General features: G+C 37.6%; 1 protein-coding gene across 7 annotated transcripts in view; it reads right to left on the bottom strand.

The window, feature by feature from the left end:
- Positions 1 to 21,235, bottom strand: part of PCCA (propionyl-CoA carboxylase subunit alpha) — a 534,561-nt gene that overhangs the window by 349,061 nt on the left and 164,265 nt on the right. For all 7 annotated transcript variants that reach the window (XM_049867227.1, XM_049867229.1, XM_049867228.1 and 4 more), the window contains one exon: positions 3,951 to 4,082. In XM_049867227.1, coding sequence (XP_049723184.1) covers positions 3,951 to 4,082 — 132 coding nt within the window. The remainder of the gene's footprint in view (positions 1 to 3,950; positions 4,083 to 21,235) is intronic.

Here is a 21,235-nt window from a genome sequence, read left to right as displayed (position 1 = left end):
GGTTAGAATCACTGTAAATAATGAACTAGGTCTTTTGAAGGCTATCATCAAACTATTTCCTATGAAAATAGACTGGTCTCTAATCCAGTTGTGCTATAAAAGAAAAGGATGAGTCTATTGGAAACTTCGGAAATACGCTCTTTAATACTTTCGGGTACGTTCAGGAGTAGATCCTGAGCAGGTGTGAACCCAGCTCTCTCCTCGTTTTTTGTGAGCAGCCTTGAGCCAACCAAAAAAACCAAACCTGTTGCTTTTGAGTCAATTCTGACTCATAGCAACCCTACAGGACAGAGTAGAACTGCCCCATAGGGTTTCCAAGGAGCCCCTGGTGGATTTGAACTGCCGACCTTTTGGTTAGCAGCTGTAGCTCTTAACCACTACACTACCAGGGTTTCCATACATTTTGAAAGAGTCTACAAACAAAAGCAGGTTAAGACCCAGAATAAACTGATGGCCTCACAGTTAAAAATAGATGCTCCCACTCCAGTAATTAAACACCAGCGTCTTTTGCTAATAACACCTTAGATACTGTAAACAGAAAAAAACATTAAAAAACAGTTGTTGTGTGTTAGCCAAGAAAACAAAGGAAGAAATACAGTGGGCAATGTCACAACAACAAATCAAGCACCCAATTTCCCATTTTACTTTTAAACCCACAAGGAGAAATTTCACTATTTATTAACGGACGAGTAACTGTTTTATTGATTTTTTTTTATAGATACTATAATATTAACCTTAAATTCTGTTATTGTTACACAAATTCTCCCTCAGAGCCAACAAACTACTTAAGAGATGGGTGTCTCTAATGTCACTCACAATTCCCATGTCCTAGCCCACAACTGTCACCCTTGACCCTTTAATCAAGGAACATTCCTTCTTCCTATTGGACACACTAACAACTAACTGAATAAGAAAGAATCTACTGTTTGCTTTATAGTGCCATCCAAGGCATGAAAATTAGTCTCTACCCATCTGCAGCAGCAGAGGAAGGACAGTTAGGAATAGGAGAAGGATATGGAATGTGTGGCTAATTGCCTCAAAGAACAACTGCCTCCTTTGCCATGAGACCAGAAGAATTGGAGGGTGCCTGGCTAGCATTACTGAACATATTCATCAAAGATTCTATAGAAGAATTCTGACCAAAAGGGGGAAAATGCAGAATACAATTTCAAATTCTCATGGACTCCAGACTTCCTGGATGAACCCATGCAACTATTATCCTGAGATAATCTTTAAACCTTAAACCAAAAATATACACTGAAGTCTTCTTAAAATCAAACAATAGTCTAGCTCTGCTAGTAAAAAAAAAAAGTCTGTCTTAAGAATTATGCTCTTTTAAGAACTATTTGTATGGGATCAGAGTGACAACAGCAACTATCAAAATATTAGATAAGAACCTTAGGAGGCAGTGAGTTTATGTTAATGGGGGAGAAACAACTCAGAAACAGAGGGTGAGGATGGTTATACAACTTGAAAAACGTATCAATGTCAATGAATTGTACGTGTATGAACAGTTGAATTGGTGCAGGTTTTGCTGTGTATCTTCTCAGCAACAACAAAATTAAAAAAGAAAAGAATCTACTGTGCAAATGGAATTCCCAGATCAAGTGTTCTCCTGATTGTCTCTTCCTTGAAATCTCTGAGGACTCTCCTATTCATAGTCAAGCTACAATTAATTTGAACTGTGACTCATCAATACCTTTGTAACTGTATTATAAGATCTCAAAGCGGCTGAATTTGTCAGGAGAAAAAAATTGCCATTACGCTGGCAGAAATATTAGGGCTGAATAGATCAAGGTTCATGATGACCCATCCAAACCAGTACCCAAACTTGGACAACTCTAAAACAAGACAGTAAAGAAGACTAAAAAACCCAATAGCTGAAGCCCTAAAAAAGAAAGGATTTGTCACACTTTGTAATAATCCTTCCAAATGGTATCTGCTCCTAGGTTCTCATAGCTGCATTCATGTACCCGTTGGGATACCAATTTCTTCTTTACCATTTCCATTTTTTTAAACATCAAAACATAAATATTTAATAATTATACACATAAACAAAGGAGTACAAAATTTAAAACAAGAGTGAAGAAAGAAGTATTTGAATATTTGTGACACTTTCCTTACATTCTTTTTTTTTTTTTAGCTCTCCATTCTCCCTTCCCCCCCAGCCTCTGGTAACCACTAATCTACTTATGCTTCTATACATTAGTCTTACTTTAAATAGTTCATGTAGGTGAGATCATACAATATTTGTCATTTTTTGTCTGGCTTATTTCATTTAGCATAATGTCTGCAGGGTCATCCATATGCTATCATCTATCACCACTTCTCTTTATGGCTGAATAATATCCCATTATATTTTACACACATACATACACACACCACATTTTGATCATCCATTCATCTGTTGGACAACATGGTTGTTTCCATCTTTTGGCTACTGTGAATGCTACAGTGAAAACTGGTACACAAGTATCTATTTGAGTCCCTACTTTCTAGTCTCTGAAAGCATATACAAAGGTAAAAATACCTAGGAGTGTTATTGCTGGGTCACATGGCAATGATATGTCTGACCTTTTGAGGAACAGCCAAACTTTTCCACAATGGCCACACCATTTTACATTCCCATCAACAAAGCACAAGACTTCCAATTTCTCCACAGCCTTGCCGACACTTGTTATTTTCCATTTTAGAGGTAATAGCCATCCTAGTGGGTGTGAGGTAGAATCTCATTATGGTTTATTCTTATTTTGGGTGAAAATATATACAATAACCAGGGTTCCTTTATTAGTCATAAGGAAAATGCAAATAAAAGTAAATCATAATGAACCTCCTAGTTCAGAGAGTAGTACACGGGATCTTAAAACCTTACCGGTGGCCATTCCATTGGTCTCTATTTGCCTGGAGCAACAGAGGAAGAAGGAGTTCCAGGAATCTGAGAAGGAAATGATCTACGGGCCTAACTGTCTCCATGAACTCCTACCTCCCCTGCCATGAAACCAGAAAAGTGGATAGCAACTGGCTACTATTACTGAACATCTACCCAGCAGACGGATGTTGATCAAAAGGAGCAAAATCATGGAATGGAATTTCACATTTTTATTGGAAATCAAACTTGCTGGATACATTTAGGCTGGCGAAAACCTCAAATCTATTAAGAATAGCTTTGAAACCTTGAACTTAAACTATCCCATGAGGTCATCCTTAAACTAAACAGCAGTTTAGCTCAATTAATAAAGAATGCTGCCATGACCTTTATGCCTTTTAAAGAATTATCTACATGAGATCAATTTGACAAGAACTCTAAAGCACAGATGAGAACTTTAAGGGGCAGAGAGTGTAAGTTAACGGTGGTGAAATAATATGTGTGGTGACAGTGAGAATGACGACACAATGTAAAGTATGTAAACACAGCCAGTGAACCGTACATGTAAAAACTGGCAAATGAGTATACATTTTGTTGTATATTTTCACCAAAAATAAAAATAAACCATAATGAGATTCTACTTCACACACGAACCAGGGGCAAGGTGCCAGCTATCCTATAATGGATGAAGTGATCCTGCACAATGAAGAACTGTCCAAACCAAAATGCCAACAGCAATGCTTAATAAGCAACACTGAGATGGAAAGCTCTTACAGTATAACTAAAATCATAATATACACTGCCATCAGAAGAAATACAGAGATTTCAGGGCACATTTTTCAAACATCAAGTTGTTTCCTATGAAAATATGAGTCAATACTGATTTATTAAATACAATGCTAAAATGTCTTCTCATTTTTTAAACTTACACCATTTAAAATAACCAAGTGTAAGCAACACTGATTTTTAACCTACATATAGATCTTAAAAGTAATAATGATAATCACATTTTATCTTACACTTTTGACAAAACGTTTGACTTGAGGTCATATACTATAAAGATCATAGTAAAATAGTTCCTCACCTTGACTACCCCATCAAAGCCAGGGATTGTGTTGACCTTTGCTTTCTTAGCTAATAATTTGCTTTCGATCTTGTCACCCATGGCTTGAATAGCATGTGTGTCAGGTCCAATGAAAATGATATCTTCCGCTGCCTGTGGGGAAATACAAGTTGAAATTTATACAGGGCTTGGTATGAAGACACAATTTCATAAAAAGAAAAATCCATACACATACTTATTAGTTATTTATATAGCAAAAAGCAACTTAAAAGCATTTAAGACAATACATTAAAGTATATAATACTGTATTACACATAGTACATGTGTACATAAGATATATAAAACAAACTCAAATCAAAGAAAAACAGCTAAAAGTAATGAAGAGCTCTTGCTTAATATTAACAGTTTCCTTTGAAAAAGCAAACTCTATGATGTTATATTTATGTATAATACCATGCCACTCAATATAAATAATGGGTCTGCCTTTAAAATGCCTCATAAATCTTTGTATTCTCAATACTCGGCAACAGAACCAAACCCATTGCCTTCAAGTCAATTCTGACTCATAGCAACCCTATAGGACAGAGTAGAACTGCCCACAGGGTTTCCAAGTAGCGGCTGGTGGATTTGAACTGCTGACCTTTTGGTTAGCAGCGGAGCTCTTAACCACTGTGCTAATAGTGCCTGGTATAACACAAACATATGTATTTATTGAATATCAACTCCATGCCAGGTGTTGCACTAAATGTAAGGGATAACAAGGGATAAAAACCATAGGATGTCAATTAATTCAAGGGAAAATGAACAGATCACCAATACCTCAGAGGAACAGACAGAAGTTTATATCCTTGTGAGTACAAGAGATGAGTCAAGAATACGGTGGTCATTTAACCAGGTAGACTTAGAGTTTCAACAAAAACTGTTGTGTACACATCACAGTTAGTTTTCCAGCAATGGGTTCACCTCTCCATGTTAAAGTCATTCTAATAAACAAAATGCAAACAAAGTAAATACTATTTGGAGACAAAACAAAATATGATCTAGTTAGTTCCACTGTAGGGCAAGGTCTAGAGAGAAGTAAGGGTGGGATTTGCTGCTATGAAAGAGAAGGTCATCAGGTAAAAAATTAAGATATGAAAGAGAAGGTCATCAGGTAAAAAATTAAAATAGAAAATAGGCAAAAACAGACCCATATGCTAAGCATCCTAAGAGTAAGATGTATAACTTGATTCTCCCGTAGTCTTTGGTCAAAGTCAATGAAACAATAAATCCCTTATTTGTATACTACAGGGTTTTTTTAATCACATATTCTACCTTTGGCATTACTACCTGAAAAGAATCTCAGGCTGGGAAAGGAGCTTCATTCTCCCAGTGACTAGAGTTAATTTCACAGCATGACACTTGGATTGTTCTTTGGCCACTGTGGCCTGGGACTATGAAGCTCACCCAGAGCAGGATATGGAAGCAGAAAAGGGAAATCAACAAAAGGAGCAAATGAGGGACAAATATGTGGATAAGATGAATCATGCACAAGCTGAGTTGAAATGCCTGTGTGACTGTCAAGAACCCATGTTCAAGAGGCAGATACAAAGGTCCTGAGGTTTGAGACCAAGTACAAAATGAGACACAGGTTTTTAAAGGCATCAAGTAGTAGGGGGGCTGTGGGGGGGAGGGGTGGGATTAAAAGCTATGAATGAAAAAAAATGTATATTAAATTTTAAAAAAGCCAATGCCTTTAAATTCAGGATGTATACTTTCCCTCCTTTCAAAAGCCAGACAGAAGAAAAGAGAAAGTACACATTGTGAGGTTAAAGTCTATGAACATGTTTCTTTGTGTGACATGAAGTAACAGCTACCTGGCAAGTATGATTGAAGAATTAAATGAAATTATAATGTAAAGCACTATGCAGAGTGCCAAAATTGTCAGTTTTTTTTTTTTTCTTTCCCTATAAGGTCCTAACAAAAAGAGAACATTAGAAGAGTAAGAGAGCTCGATCTATAGGACCCCTTATATTATAGGATTCAAATACAATTACCAGTGTTCAAAGTACAAAACTGTAGCTAAGAAACCTCTTCAGCCCCAACAGATGCTCATAAAATTCTATTCCATCAAGTGTTTGTAACCAGTTTTTAATAGCAGAACCTCATTTTTTCAATGTACCCTGTGCCAAACTACAAAAATGTAAAACACAGCAAGTGGATCTGCTATGTGTGAGGGTGAAATGGTGGTGGGCCTACATCCCCCCACACCTGGCTGACCTATATCTCCAGGTGGATAACTAACCATTTCAGGACACTGAATAATTATGTTCACTTTTCTTTATCCCAAACATGCGACCCACTAAACACTGTCAAGTCAAGCAGAAACAATCATGCCTCAACTATCGACTGTTTTTCCATATTCTCATATTACTTCCTAAGATCCCACCACCAAACCACTAACTTGCTAAGATAGAAGAACTTTATTATAAATGCTGTTTTAAAAACCACTAAGCCACGGCAGTTGTAGTCAAGTAATAAAAATATACACACACAGAGAGGTGAAGAAATAACATAAATGAGAACACCTAAAATATGTTATACAGTAAGTTTTCTGATTATCGGGACCATTGATTAACGTGATTTTTCTCACACATTCTACCTTGAGGAAAATTACTCCCCCACAAATGCAAAATTAAGAAAAAAAGTTGACATCAAATATTCAGTGACTATTCTTTGTCTCATTCAACACAAAAGAAGACAGACAGCAGTGAGCTGGGTAACTACTCAGACAAGGTTTCAGTGGACTACCTGTTTACCCACATGCTTCAGTAATGCTCCTCCGACCTAGGCAGTAACACCTTTAAACGTAATTGAAGCAAAGTGAAAAAGCAGCATCCTAGCTCCTGACTCCCACAATTCTGTGGCAAAACAGCAGTGCTGAAGCAGTTTCAAAAGCTCTAAGTTCTTGCCCTAAGTCAGTTGTGACATTTAGAACTTAAATCTAGAATTTATCCACTAGTAACTTTTTGATACTCTTCCGTTAACCCTGTATCGTTCTTTCGCTATACATCTAATTAACCATTGTCCTTACCATGACATGGCATAGCAATTAGATTTATTTCTAAAAACATGCTTTTATAAGTCTTTTAGAATTTATCATGAATGATAGATATAACACTGGGATGCATGTAATGTCTTATGGTCATTTAAAAAAAGGTAGGACTTAGTTTTTCATTCTCATTAGACGATAGTAATGATTTGTACGAAAAAAAGATTATAAAAAGCTTTAATCACTGCTCTCAGATTCCTTTCATTTCCTAAATTCTGTGATTTTATGGTTCTTGTCAAAGAATGAGGGAAAGGGTTGGGTTTGAAGGGTATTTGGAGAGAAATAATGAAATATTGTTTAGGAAAGGCTTTATGATGGGATTGAAGGATAAAAGTAACAAACATGTAGAAATTAAGATGCACGATATTTACATAATTTATTGCTAGAAAAATCACAATAGTTAGGGCAAGCTATGCTATGACTTCAGGTTTTTTAATGTACAGGTATGCATCATTTGGAGCCCTGGTGGGGAAGTGGTTAAGGGCTCATCTGCTAACCAAAAGGCTGGGAGTTCCAATCCACCAGCCACTCCTTGGAAACCCTGAGGCAGCTCTATTCTGTCCTGTAGGGTCTCTATTGGGTCTGAGTGCACTGGACTGCGACAGGTTTGATTTTGTTTTGTTTTGTTTTCTTTTTTGTTTATGCGCCACTTAACATTCAGGATACATTCTGTGAAATACGACATTACGTGATTTAGACGTTGTGCAAATACCATATTGTATACAGGAGAGAGGTCCGCAAATAGTCACCGGTCAGGCCTGGGACCCCTGTCACTGTCACCCGGTCGAGGGACTGTGAGAAAACATTGTGCTGCCTCCGCCAGTCCTGCGTGGTCCCCTCCGGGTCTCTGAGAGGGGCACCCAACCCACCCATGGGCTGTGGTGTTGTCCAGCCAGCTGGATCCCTTTCCTTAGTTCCTCCTTACCTTCCCCGCCCCCAACATGGCCTGCCCCTCCTCCGCCTCCTGCTCCACCTTCTCCTCCAGGTGCCTTTCCTCCTCCTCCTCCTGCCAGCGCTGTAGCCTGGACCACTGGTGGCCGCCACCACGGGAGGAGCCGCAGCCTCGGGTCCACACCGGGCATTACACGCAGAGCGCCCTGGCCAAGTGGGGTAGCGGCCTCGGTGCAGTCTCTGAGGCGAGTGCAGTGGGACAGGCAGTTACAGATGGGTACCTGGACCCCTCTCCCTGCTGCCCCAGGGCCAAGGGGGTACTGACCAGAGAGCTAGTGAAAGATAGATCAGATAGATCTCTGTACTTAGCAAAGTACATCCACTACGTCCCATTCTCTGATCAGGTTAAAAGTCCTACTGTCTTGAATTTGAATTGGCAGTATCACTATGAACACAAACCAAAAACCAAACCCACTGCCGTTGAGTTGATTCTGACTCATAACGACCCTACAGGACAGAGTAGAACTACCCAATAGAGTTTCCAAGGAGCGCATGGCGGATTCGAACTGCTAACCCCTTGGTTAGCAGCCGTAGCACTTAACCACTATGCCACCAAGGTTTCCAATATGAACACAGGAGGCATTTTATCTTACATAAGTATGGGCTATGTTCTTATATCATGTTACATACATTACGTATGCGGAAATAAGTTATGTGTGTTTTATTAATACAGTGTGCTTATCCATCTATAGTACAGACTACATTTGTATTATATACATACCCTATTTGGGTTTAGGCCTGGGGTTAGGGTTATATCTAAATACATTTCTATATTAAATATGCTGAAATATGTGATAAAGTCTGCTAATATAGTTAACATAACACATATGTAACATATGTAACATATACTATATTTTTATACTATATATAACATATATGTTACAATTCCATTAATACACGTATTTTATTTCTTAGCTCTATCAACAAAAAAGGACTAGAAAAAATGACCAATCAGCTATCAGTGACTATGCCTAGCACTCCAACTGTAATCTCCAAATACCATTAAAAGAAAACCAAGGTGTCTTGAAAAGATGGCTGATTATAGGCCTGGGGCAGGAAAGGTAAAAGATTAGTCTAGAATATCTTGCCTGACCAGGCAGCAAGGAAGCTATAAAACACTTTAAGGGTCATGTCAAAAAAATTCACAAGCCAACCTGATAATGCTCTCATTAGCCAAACAGGGACAATTTGAGCTTCAATACTAATAATCCCAACAGATTTAAAGCTACCAAATGTGTTGAAATGTGACTTCATACATGATACATTAAAAAAAGGAATCGGTTAACTTTGAAGGATGAAAAGGAAACAATTATCTCAAAAATTAGTAAATAAAGGTAAATAATTAAGCATTTATCTTTTCTTATATGAATTGTATGGCTGGGTTATCAAACAGTAGATGAGTGAAGGGATCTTTTTTATAAACATATTCTAATTAATTAATGAAAAAATGTTAGAATTAAAATATCACCATTTGCAACCCAGCAAATTACTAGACAATAGACAGTAAGCATCAAAGCCTGCTTAGATCTAAAAAAAAAAAAAAAAAAAGGGATAAAACCAGACATTCTATGCCTCCTACAGTCTTGGCTAAAGGGATCAAACTTGAATTTCATCCCATCTGAATCCAGGTGACAATTTGTAGGATATGCCAACAACAGAGGAAAACAATGAACTACACCAGGACTGTAAAATCAAACTGAAGGCCAGGTTCTTCAGTAGGTAAATTATAAGTAAGAAAGGTATGGAAGGGGAATCCATGAATTAAGAGAAATTTTAAACACATATTAACATTCAAAATGAATATCAGCTTCACTGGGTTCAACATGGACAACCAGACAGACCATTCTCTGTGGCGTTTCTACTTCAAAAACAGTCAATTTTTGCTCTTTGAGTGGGCACAATATGAAGTGTGTGACGAGGCCCAAGAAGAGCTCATGAGTATGGAGGAAGAAGTGATGATCGGAGCTACTGTCTTACTAGTGTTAGTAAAGACAAAGACAAAGGATCTTCTCAATGCCATGAGCGCTGCTAAAATCACAGAGGAGCTGGGACTGCATTCTCTGAGCAACAGAAACTGGTCCATCAGGGAACATATACTACTGGGGTGACAGTTCTGTGAAGGACTGAGGGCTGTCCAATCAGTGATGAAACCAGAAATGAATGGGGAGAGCTCGTCCTCCTCCCTTTCTTCTACTTAAAAAAAAAAAAAAAAAACTAATTACCTCCACTTTATTCTCAGGTGACAAACTGTTATTCTGTGGATCTAGTGCCAGAAGCTGTGTGTCATTATGCTTTTAAACCCATTGCCATCGAGTTCATTCCAACTCATAGTAACCGTATAGGACAGAGCAGAACTGTCCCTTAGGGTTTCCAAGGAGCAGCTGGTGCATTCGAACTGCTGACCTTTTGGTTAGGACCCAAGCTCTTAACCACTGCGCCACCAGAGTTCCCATCATGCTTTGGTCATAGTATATTACATTATGCTGTTAATGTGGCAGACACAACCTGTAAACAGATTTCTTACTTAATGTCAACAGTTTTTGTTCCCAACTAAGCCAATTTTGGCACTCATATGCAGTATTACTCAGGTTTTTTTGCTCGTTTGTTTTAAAACAAAAACAAACCTTAGCTTAGTACCATGAAGGAATTCTAGGCACCTTGGAACCTAGGTTTAGCAGTTAGAGGAAAGTCTCCACCTCTTGGCTTATGGGCTATATGTTGAAATCTATTTTGGTGGTTGGTTTTTAATCTCAACCCAGTGTACTGTTTTTAATAATCATTTAAAATAAAAGATAAGAACATCTGGAGATGCAAAGGGAGAAATGTTCCTAGTGTAGTTTTTCCCGTAATAGGAAAATACCAGTCCGTAGACCCTTTACCTGAAGATTGAGAATAAGGTAAGGATGAGCACTATCACCACGTCTAGTCAACATTGTACTGGAGGTCCTAGTCTGGGCAATATGACAACGCATGATTAAATAAGACAAGAATATAAATCCTAACTAATTCACCCCCCAACGCAGACTGTGCAACATCAATACAGGGAGAAAGGAGCAGAAAAACCCTGGAAACCCTGGTGGCATAGTGGTTAGAGCTATAGCTGCTAACTAAAAGGCAGGCAGTTCAAACCCACCAGGCACTCCTTGGAAACCGCATGAGGCAGTTGTACTATGTCTTACAGGGTCACTACGAGTCGGAATCAACAGCAACAGGTTTTCAAAAACCCTAGAGTAGGATGCCCTCAGCCTCCAACCCCCACATTTATGGGAGCCATTTTCTTGAACTGCTAGTCAACTAACAGTAAATTAAGAACACAATTTATGTGACTCATTAAGATAAGAATGTAAAGGAATCTGATTGCTATGAGGAATGTGTAGGGGAGAAAGGCAAGGGTTCCATTTTTTTACATTTCCAAACATAAACTTATAAGCAAACACAGTTTTTCAATTTGTTTGGGATGCTATTTGCAAGTTCAACTGAAATCTAATGACACACTTACAAAGTACACTTAGTTTACTGTACGTCATGTACGCTGTGACTTAAGTTTAACCAAAGGAATCTGTGTCTTTCTCTTTCAAAATTACTGGTATCTGGATTTCATTTAGTCTAATGTGTATTGTGTAAGAAATATCTACTTGGCACAATGTATCAAGTAAAATTATTGCTTCCAGGTGATAGCCATGTACAGTATTTAGCTTGAGAAAGAGTATTGTTAATTTTGCTCAATGTAATTATTGGCAGAAGTCAAGTTTTCTAGTTGAGTACATTTTAAGGAAAGGTCTCTGGATGGTGCAAACCATTACCTTGCCCAGCTGCTGATGGAAAGGTTGGAGGTTCAAGTTCACCCAGGAGCACCTGGGAAGAAAGGCGTGGCAATCTACTTCTAAAAAATCAGCCATTGAAAACCTCTGGAGAACAGCTGAACTCTGACACACATGGGGCTTCCATGAGTCAGAATGAACTTGACAGTGACTGGGATTTTCTACTTTAAGGAATATCAGATATAAAACCTTGCTTTTCAGGCATTGGGAGTGGGCATTACAGCAGTAGAATGCTTTCAATTTCTAACATCTGGCAATGGGGTGATCTCTAGTTCTATTTTTTTTAGCTGATATTGTTAAGTCAGAAAACGGATAAATGCCTTTTATTAAACATTTTTGGGATCTCTGACAAAGATACTTAGGTTAGAAAAGGTTTTTTTGGTACTTATTAATTAAATAAAAACTATTTAAGCAAACAAACCATAAACCCCTGAATATCTTTGTATTTTGCAAGTAAGCTTTTCAAGGTATATGGAAGAAATATTTTATCTTTAAATATTCTATTTACTATAAAGCCAAAAATCCGTTGACGTCGAATCACCGGCAACTTATAACAACCTGAAAGGACAGAGCAGAACGGCCTCATCGGGTTTCCAAGGATCAGCTTGGTGGTTTCAAACTGCTATCCTTTTGGTTAGCAGCCGAACTCCTAACCACTGTGCCACCTGGGCTCCTCTATTCACTATAAAAAAAAAATATATATATATACATTTTTTTTTTTACTATATTCTATATTAATTTCGAAAATGTTCTTTCCATTTTTAGAAGACTAAAATTACAGTTTGTTTGAGTCTGTCATTTCTTTTGTGCATATCTGATTTCTTCTTTTTATCTTCCTGAGATCAGCACTGAGGCCTATTTCCAGAGTCACTGGTTTTAACTGACGGTAAAGAAGAAAGCGGCTGGGTGGTTAAAGCTTCAACAGTCTACACTCTGTGCAGATCCCAAACCCAAACCGACTGCGACTCAGAGCGACCCCTACAGGACAGAGAAGAACTGCCCTGTAGAGTTTCCAAGGAGCGCCTGGAGGATTTGAACGGTGGACCTCTTGGTTAGCCATAGTATTTAACTACTAGGCCACCAGGATTTCCCTCTGCAGATGAGTAGACTAAAACGAGATGATGAGTTAACATAAACCTGAGTGGGCTGTTAACCTTTTTTCTCTTCCAGAAGTGTAGATGCAATAACATTTGCAGCTGAAAGGCTCATTCTGAATTCCTGATGTTTAAGAATGCAAATTAAGTATTTTGTGCTTTCTGTGCCTGGAGGTATTAGACAGGAAAACAGAAGGGTTTCTAGGATTAGTCCCACAGTTTCCCTTTATCATGTAAAATCTTAGACAAGTTGCACTGGCAAAATTAGAGAAAAGCAATACAGAAAATTCCAGAGAAAATTAATTCATTAACTTATCAAGAACACTGAGAAAATAAGAGTTAACTAAAATGTCAGTCTTTGGGATAATTTTAAGCCTCCCTCCTTTAAAGAAACTCTAGTTTTAACATCTAAAGCATTTAAAAACAAAAAAAAAAATTCTTAAAGATATTGATAGAGTTAAATAATACTAAATTCCTTGGATGAAACTGTTAACTTTATTACTCAGCTACCTGGAATTTTTGAGAAGTTACATTTATTTTTTATTTATATATAGTGATTAAGCTTCACTTACAGATTCAAACACCATTTTAAATATTTTCCTTTAGTGTATCATTTAAGAGCACAGGTAAAAAACTTCACATTTAAATTTGGTATGTAATGTTAAGGCCCTCCTTATAAAGACTGATCACAGGAATGATTTATTTTTGAAGTGGTAATGACTTTCTTTCCCACTTCATGTAAAACACATTTATTTTATATCTGTACAATCTGGATATTAAAAATGAGTTGTTTTCACTTCTTCCTGCTGTAATTCTTTTGATTGTTTCATGAATACTAATATGAATTGGTACTTTCTTGGTTGGAAAATATTATTTTTCCAGTTCAATTTTGGAATATAACTTATAATAATTATAAATTTAGATTAGCAAGTTTACAGTGTGAGCAAAGAAAATTAACATTTAACAACACAGGTTAGCATGAGAGGGTGTTGATGTAGATGCTGATGACACACCTTCCTATTCATTCGTCACAGTCCACTAATATTTATGGAACTGTTAGTGGCTGGTAAACTGGTAACAGGGTACAGGTGTTTTCTTTAGTCCATTTATTAAATTTAATTTTAGAACTTTTAAAATTGGTCTTAGACATTTTTATCTGAATTATGTACTTTTTCTACTTCCTTTTTAAATATTAATGAATTTCTCTTAAAATTTACTAAAAGTCCTTCCACACTCCTTGCTTAATTTACTACTTTCTGCAATACATCAAGTTTTCCATGACACTGTTAGATGGAGGCAAAGAGCCCACCAGTTTGAATAAAGTATGCTGTGTCTGGAGTTGGGGTACTCTTCTTTCTTAGCACATTTAATTGCTGTGATCTGGTATAACCTATATCATAAAGCTTCTTTCAAATACTGAATGGAAGATTAAGAAAGCAGAGATCATGATTTCTGATTAACTGCCTTGATTGACTAAATAATACTTCCTCACACAGTAATACTCAGCACTATTCTAACCCTACGACCTGCTACTTTCACTGTTTATATTTTGGTTAATAATGATGATGTAATACAGTTTAGGTGACAATAAGATGGAGTGGAATGACCCAAGTAGAATTTTTAAAAGTTACAGGAAGGAAAAAACAAGGAATGTAATAACACTTAAAATAACAACAATATTTATTTATTTATTTAGCACTTACTCTTTTCAAGCCACCATACAAACCCAGTGCCGTCTAGTCGATTCCAACTCATATGAGTCGATTCCAACTCATAGCGACCCTACAGCCACTATATTAGGGCTTAAAAAAACCTGTTGCCGTCAAGTCGATTTCGACTCATAGCGACTCTATAGGACAGCGCAGAACTTCCCTATAGGATTTCTTTATCTTAAAAACCATTTTACAGATAAACATTTTCAAATTCTAACTTGTTTACAAAGTTAGAAAGACTTTAATTTATTCTAGAATGACACAGTAATATCACACATTTGTATAAAATTCCACAGTTTTAACAGGTGTTTTTACATCTTTTCTTCCTCAAAAAAGACCTAGAAACCAGCAAGGCACGAACGATCATCTTTAACATATCAGTAAAATGAGGATCTGAGAGGTTAAATAAATTGTCCAAAGTCACTGGAGTGGCAAAGTAGCACAAACCCATGTTTTTATTTCCTACTCTCTGCTGCCTTTTCTGCCCATCTCACACAACTGTGAACACCTTCAGGTGGCCACTGCTTATGCAAGAAGTCAATGAGCATGTGCCAACTGTTGAGGCGTAAAGTGATCAAACATCCCAGGTTTGCCTGGCTCAGTCCATGTATGCATCTACTATCCCAGCCTCCCACCTGATTTCTACCCTTTTTCACTCTCAGAAGTACGCTGGTTTGGACAATGAGTTAGTTTGTTCACCTGTGTATAAGACATAGTTTTTACAAACAAGGAATTTACAGTCTAGTAGAACAAATAATACTTAAAATACTTACCAAACAATAAAAGCAATACAGGACAGAAAGTAATAAATACACTAAGAGGGAATGGCAGGCATTCACTGTGAATAGAGTCCAACAGGGAAATCAAAACACGCATCATAAAAAAGGGAGCATTTGAAGAAGAAAAAGACAACTAGGATTTAGAAAAGTAGCATGGGAACCCAACCACTTAAACATACAGGCAAACATCTCTCTCACTGGTCTGCTGTAAAAGTCCTTTGAGCTATGTGCCTCAGAAAGTGATGAGGAGGCTACACACATCTAGTACTCTGTCCACAAAGCTCTCCTCTCTGTCTTAAGACCTACAACAACCAGCTCTCAATTTTCTACTTCTTCAGTATACTACGTGACACTCAGAGTACACTAACCAAACACTTGTCATACAAAGAATGTCCATTAAAGTCATTCATTTATTCTAAAACCTGCCAAGTATGTGCTAAGTCTATCGACACAATGATGCACAAGATACAGATGTATCAATGTCCTCCCTGAGTTTACAAACCAACTAGGAAGACAACGAGCACTTAAAATCACAATAAAGTATAAGTACTGTGATAGAGGAAGCACAGAGTACTGTGGGAATCTAATAATTGTAACTGAAATAGAGCAAAGATAGATGGAAACTTTGTTAGTCAACTCAATACAAGTTTATCAAATACGTCTGTGTGTGAAGTGATAGTATTCCAATTACCAACTGCATAAATAATAAAAGACAAAGGGATTCTTTCCAAGACAAAAATTCCCTCCCCTTTGCTTCATCAGAGAATTTCTCCCTTCAATATTAAATTCTGATAGAATTGAACATGTTCGGGTACCTGAGGTTTCTATAAAAAAAAAATTTCCAACCAGTGCCATCCTAATCTTTCAGTTAATGAAACCTGAGAATGTAATCTTCTCCTTTCATTGAAGTCAAGTCTTGTATCTGATGAAGGAAAAAACTGATACAGTATGTAAGGCTAAGCTTCATGTTACATCAACTATTAGCAAGTGTAAACAATCTCAGCAAAATGGTGTTCTGAATGTGACTCTCCTCCAATGTATATTCTATCACCATCCCTTACATACATAGCCTTCTGAACTTACGACTGACATCAACCTCTAACACGCCCCCATGCCCCATGAATCTTAGATAACAATTCTTGAGCAGAGTTTCAAAGTATACACTTGTATAAAGGAAGAGTTTCTCATTAGAAGCAGTGTAGAGTAATGGTTCAGAGCAGGGACTTTGGAGCCTGACTGAATCCCAGGGCTGCCATACTCTAAAGTTGCCTAACCACACTGAACCTCCGTTTCCTTATCTATACGGTAACTGTCCTGGGGAGCAAGCGAATTAACATCTGTAAACCCTCCAGGACAGAGGTGGAATCACTGCTGTACAACTGTTGAGTGTGTGAGCAGTTCACCCTGCCCTCATGCATGCAGATTTGTAATGCATTCCACCAGCCTTGTTCCAGAGGCAGAAATACCGCTGCTGGGCTCTTAAAAAAAAAAAAAGCCACGAATAAATCAGAACAATCCTGAAGGGACTAACGCTGCCTCTTCTCCACATCTTTCATATCTTCCTCTCAACTGGCTCATTCCACTCAGCACGAAACCATGCTTACTTGGACACCTGTTCTGCCTTTTACCACACTGTTCAAGTACAGGCAGGAGCCCTCCGCCTAAAAAAGAGGAAAAAACTCTTGTCAAAAGAAGGAAATGTGCGGCAGAGACAAAATAAAAAATGCCTAGCACAATATACCCGCTGCTGTCGAGTCGATTCCGACTCATAGCGACCCTATAGGACAGAGTAGAACTAACTGCCCCATAGAGTTTCCAAGGAGCACCTGGCGGATTCCAACTGCCAACCTCTTGGTTAGCAGCCGTAGCACTTAACCACTAGGCCACCAGGGTTTCCTAGCACAATACAGCAGCCAGGTACCCTATTGTAACAGGAATTACGGAGAGGCATAATTACAATTGTATCGGAAGACAGATGGAAATCAAATTATAGTAAATGCCAGTTTGAGTAACGAAGGCTCAAGACAATGTAACCACAGAAGAATTCTGAAGTACTTCAGGAAAATCAGTCCGGCCGCAGTACAAAGATGGCTCCAAGGAGGAAAGATGGATGTGAAGACATCAGGAGTCCCCGTGTAAGGGAAAAAATGCCGTAAGTAATGTAACAGTGTGGGATTTCATAAAGAGATGTGGTAGAGAACAGGTGAGAAAAACTGCAGTCATACTAATAGTAGACCTGGCTATGGATCTAGGGAGGATGAATAAATTACGAAGTGCAAAGGAGAAGTAGTAGTCAAAAGTGACTGTAAGGTTTTCAAGCCAGAAAACTTAACTGAAATAGAGACTGGAAAAACAGGTTTGGTTATAAACGGAATGAGTTTCATTTCAAACATAAGCTTAACTTGTTAGCAGGACAACCATGGGGAAATTTCCATGGAGGTGTTAGAAATGTCTTGAGGAAAGCAGACACCAAACCAATAAGTAGCACTCTTTCTTGCGATAAAATATTCTGCACTTGCATCCTTAAAAAGCTTATGATACCACATTTAACTATATAATCACCACTGTCCCATGCTGATAAGTTGTTGTTGTTAGGTGCTGTCAAGTCAATTCCGACTCATAGCAACCCTATCCCGGTCCTGTGCGATCCTCACAATCATTGTTATGCTTGAGTCCACTGTTGCAGTCACTGTATCGATCCATCCCATCCAGGGTCTTCCTCTTTTTCACTGACCCTCTTACTCTACCAAGCATGAAGTCCTTCTCCAAGGACTGGTCCCTCCTGATAACATGTCCAAAGTATGTGAGGTGAAGTCTCAGCATCCTTGCTTCCAAGGAGCATTCTGGCTGTATTTCTCCCAAGACAGATTTGTTCATTCTTTTGGTAGTCCATGGTATATTCAATATTCTTTACCAACACCATAATTCAAAAGCATCAATTCTTCTTTGGTCTTCCTTATTTATTGTCCAGCTTTCACACATATATGAGGTGATAAAACATGCCACGGCTTGTGTCAGGCGCACCTTAGTCCTTAAAGTGACATCTTTGCTTCTTAACACTTTTTAAAGAGATCTTTTGCAGCAGATTTGCCCAATACAATGCATTGTCTGATTTCTTGACTACTGTTCCATGGGCATTGACTGTGGATCCAAGTAAAATGAAATCCTTCACAACTTCAATATTTCCTCCATTTATCATGATGTTGCTTATTGGTCCAAGTTTTGAGCATTTCTGTTTTCTTTATGCTGAGGTGTAATCAATATTGAAGGCTGTGGTCTTTGATCTTCATCAGTAAGTGCTTCAAGGCCTCTTCACTTCCAGCAAGCAAGGTTATGTCATCTACATGTGGAAGATTGTTAAAGAGTCTTCCTCCAATCCTGACGCTACGTTCTTCTTAATATAGTTCAGCTTCTCGGATTATTTCCTCAGCATACAGACTGAATAAGTATGGTGAAGGGTACAACCCCGACACACGCCTTTCCTGGCTTTAAACCACACAGCATCCTCTTGTTCTGGGCAAATGACTGCCTCTTGATCTAAGTGCAGGTTCTTCATGAGCACAATTAAAAATTCTGGAATTCCCATTCTTCGCAACGTTATCCATAATTCGTTATGGTAAGTACTTACAATTTGTTGACAAGTACTTCTGACAAATTTTAAATAGTTTACTCACTTTATTATTACTTTAAATACTTCATTTTCAAAACAAAAAGAGAATTTGGAAAGTACTATTTTTCATGCTATAAATCTGCACCGTTTAGATGGCTTTTCTACTTCAAAAGCTCAATTTTGACAATGCAGTAACTACTTGACCAAGGGCTTCAACTCTTTGTTTTAACAATGCTATTTAATTACAAATAAACTTCAGAAGTCTTTCTGAATTTTTGGTATCACCATCCATGCTAAAAGTTAAATACAGACACTGTTAGAAGATGATATAACATTTAAACAGCCTTCCAAGAGTAAATCCATGAGCTTGATATGACATGCCAGGACACTGCCACAGGACACTAAGGCCCACACACCATGGCAATCAGAAAACAGTACTCTGATCATATAGTTTCAATAGACTTCAAGCAATTTTCAACTATTGAAAGAGGAGGACAGACTCTAGTAAAACCCGGTAAGAAATAAAGCCAGCTACCTCATGAAATGACAACTAATTTGAAATATATTCCTCTATCCTCGTTACATCACCAGCAATACAGCCCTAAGGAGATCCAAACCAAAAAACCAAGCTCACTGCCATCAAGTCGATTCGGACTCACAACAACCCTACAGGACACAGTAGAACTGCTCCATAGACTTTCCAAGCAGTGCCTGGTGGATTCGAACTGCCAGCCTTTTGGGTAGCAGCAGCAGCATTAACCACCACGCCACCAGGGTTTCCAACGTAAGCCAGTCTGTCTCGAATATAGCTGTCCAATCTACCAAAGAATTTTCAAGTTAATAGCATATAAATCAATTTCAGGGTTTTTTGGATAATGAGGCAGAACAGAAATAATCCTAGGCTGAAAAGATGTAATTCAATGGTTTAAAACTAGTAAACAATAAAAAATTATACTAGTAAACAATAAAAAATTATAATCATTGTTTACACAACTAAATGTTCAAGACGTACCTGCAACATAATTATTTCAAACTTACTTATATGTAAATTTCTAAGTGACATAGCAAACTGTTCTTTAAAATTATTTAAATCTCTACAGCAACAACTCTGGCTGACTCGACAGGTCATCCAGAGAATAAACACAATATATTATCTCCACCTTGTGGTCGGCTTCATGAAAATTAACAGAGTAAAGGTACACTATCTCTCTGATCTGCCTAAAAACCTCTTCTGGATTTCACAGGTCCCCTTTGACTTTCATTTCCAAGAGTTTCTTTTTTCCCGTTTAAGTCTCAATGTGCGAAGACAAAATTCTGGTTCCTTCTTCAGTGTTTACTCTTTCTCTAATTTTTTCACCACAGAAGATATTAATCCACAAATTCAAAAATTAACAATCAACAGGTAATAAATGAATAACTTGTTCAACATCTATAAAATGGAGTACTTTAAAATCTCTCTGTGTTTAACTCTATATCCACTAGGCTGCCAAATTCTGCACTGCTATAGCTACGTATGGGTGAAGCTCTTGCCTCTTCTAAGGCGTAGTTCAGATCTTTTGGGAAAACTAGGAACTTTATCAATCTAGTCTCACACCAATGTTTACATAAGCTACCACATTTTACATATATTTATCATTGTGATTAATTCACAATTATTCATGAAAAATTTTAAATTCTGAAAATCATCCTTTACAGCATTTCTGAATTCACTGTTCACATTCTCAACTGACATGTACTAAGAATGTAAATCTAAAGCTATTAAATACAATAATTACTAGAAGATACATATTGAAATCGCACAAAACGTACTCAGACTGCTTCTACATTTTATATCTTCCACACTACTACATACTCCCTACTCATTCGCAGAAATGACTGTACCATGTGCTGTTTTAATTCATAATGTTGCCTAAAATCTCTTTATAATAGCCATAACTACATATGTGCTTATGGAAAGGATAGAGAAATGTATATCAGATTATAAAATACTTACACAGATACAAAGCTATTTCAAACACCATACCCAGACTGTAGGATATCTCTGTCCAACAAAAAAGAAGTCTTTCCCGACGGACATTTTTAGTAAAGATTTGCTTGGATAAAGTCATATGTAAAGACATTTTATCACTCAACTCACTGATGAGCCAAGGCTGAAAAAGAATCACAAAATACTGAGTTATCTAAACTAGATAGAAAAATAAGACTGAAACCAATGTGATAAAACTGAAAAAAGCAGAGCAAAGAATAT

Source organism: Elephas maximus, chromosome 23, assembly GCF_024166365.1.
Source record: "Elephas maximus indicus isolate mEleMax1 chromosome 23, mEleMax1 primary haplotype, whole genome shotgun sequence".
Classification (NCBI taxonomy): Eukaryota; Metazoa; Chordata; class Mammalia; order Proboscidea; family Elephantidae; genus Elephas; species Elephas maximus.
Note: the sequence above shows the minus strand (reverse complement) of the source record. Positions and strands in the feature narration are given on the sequence as shown.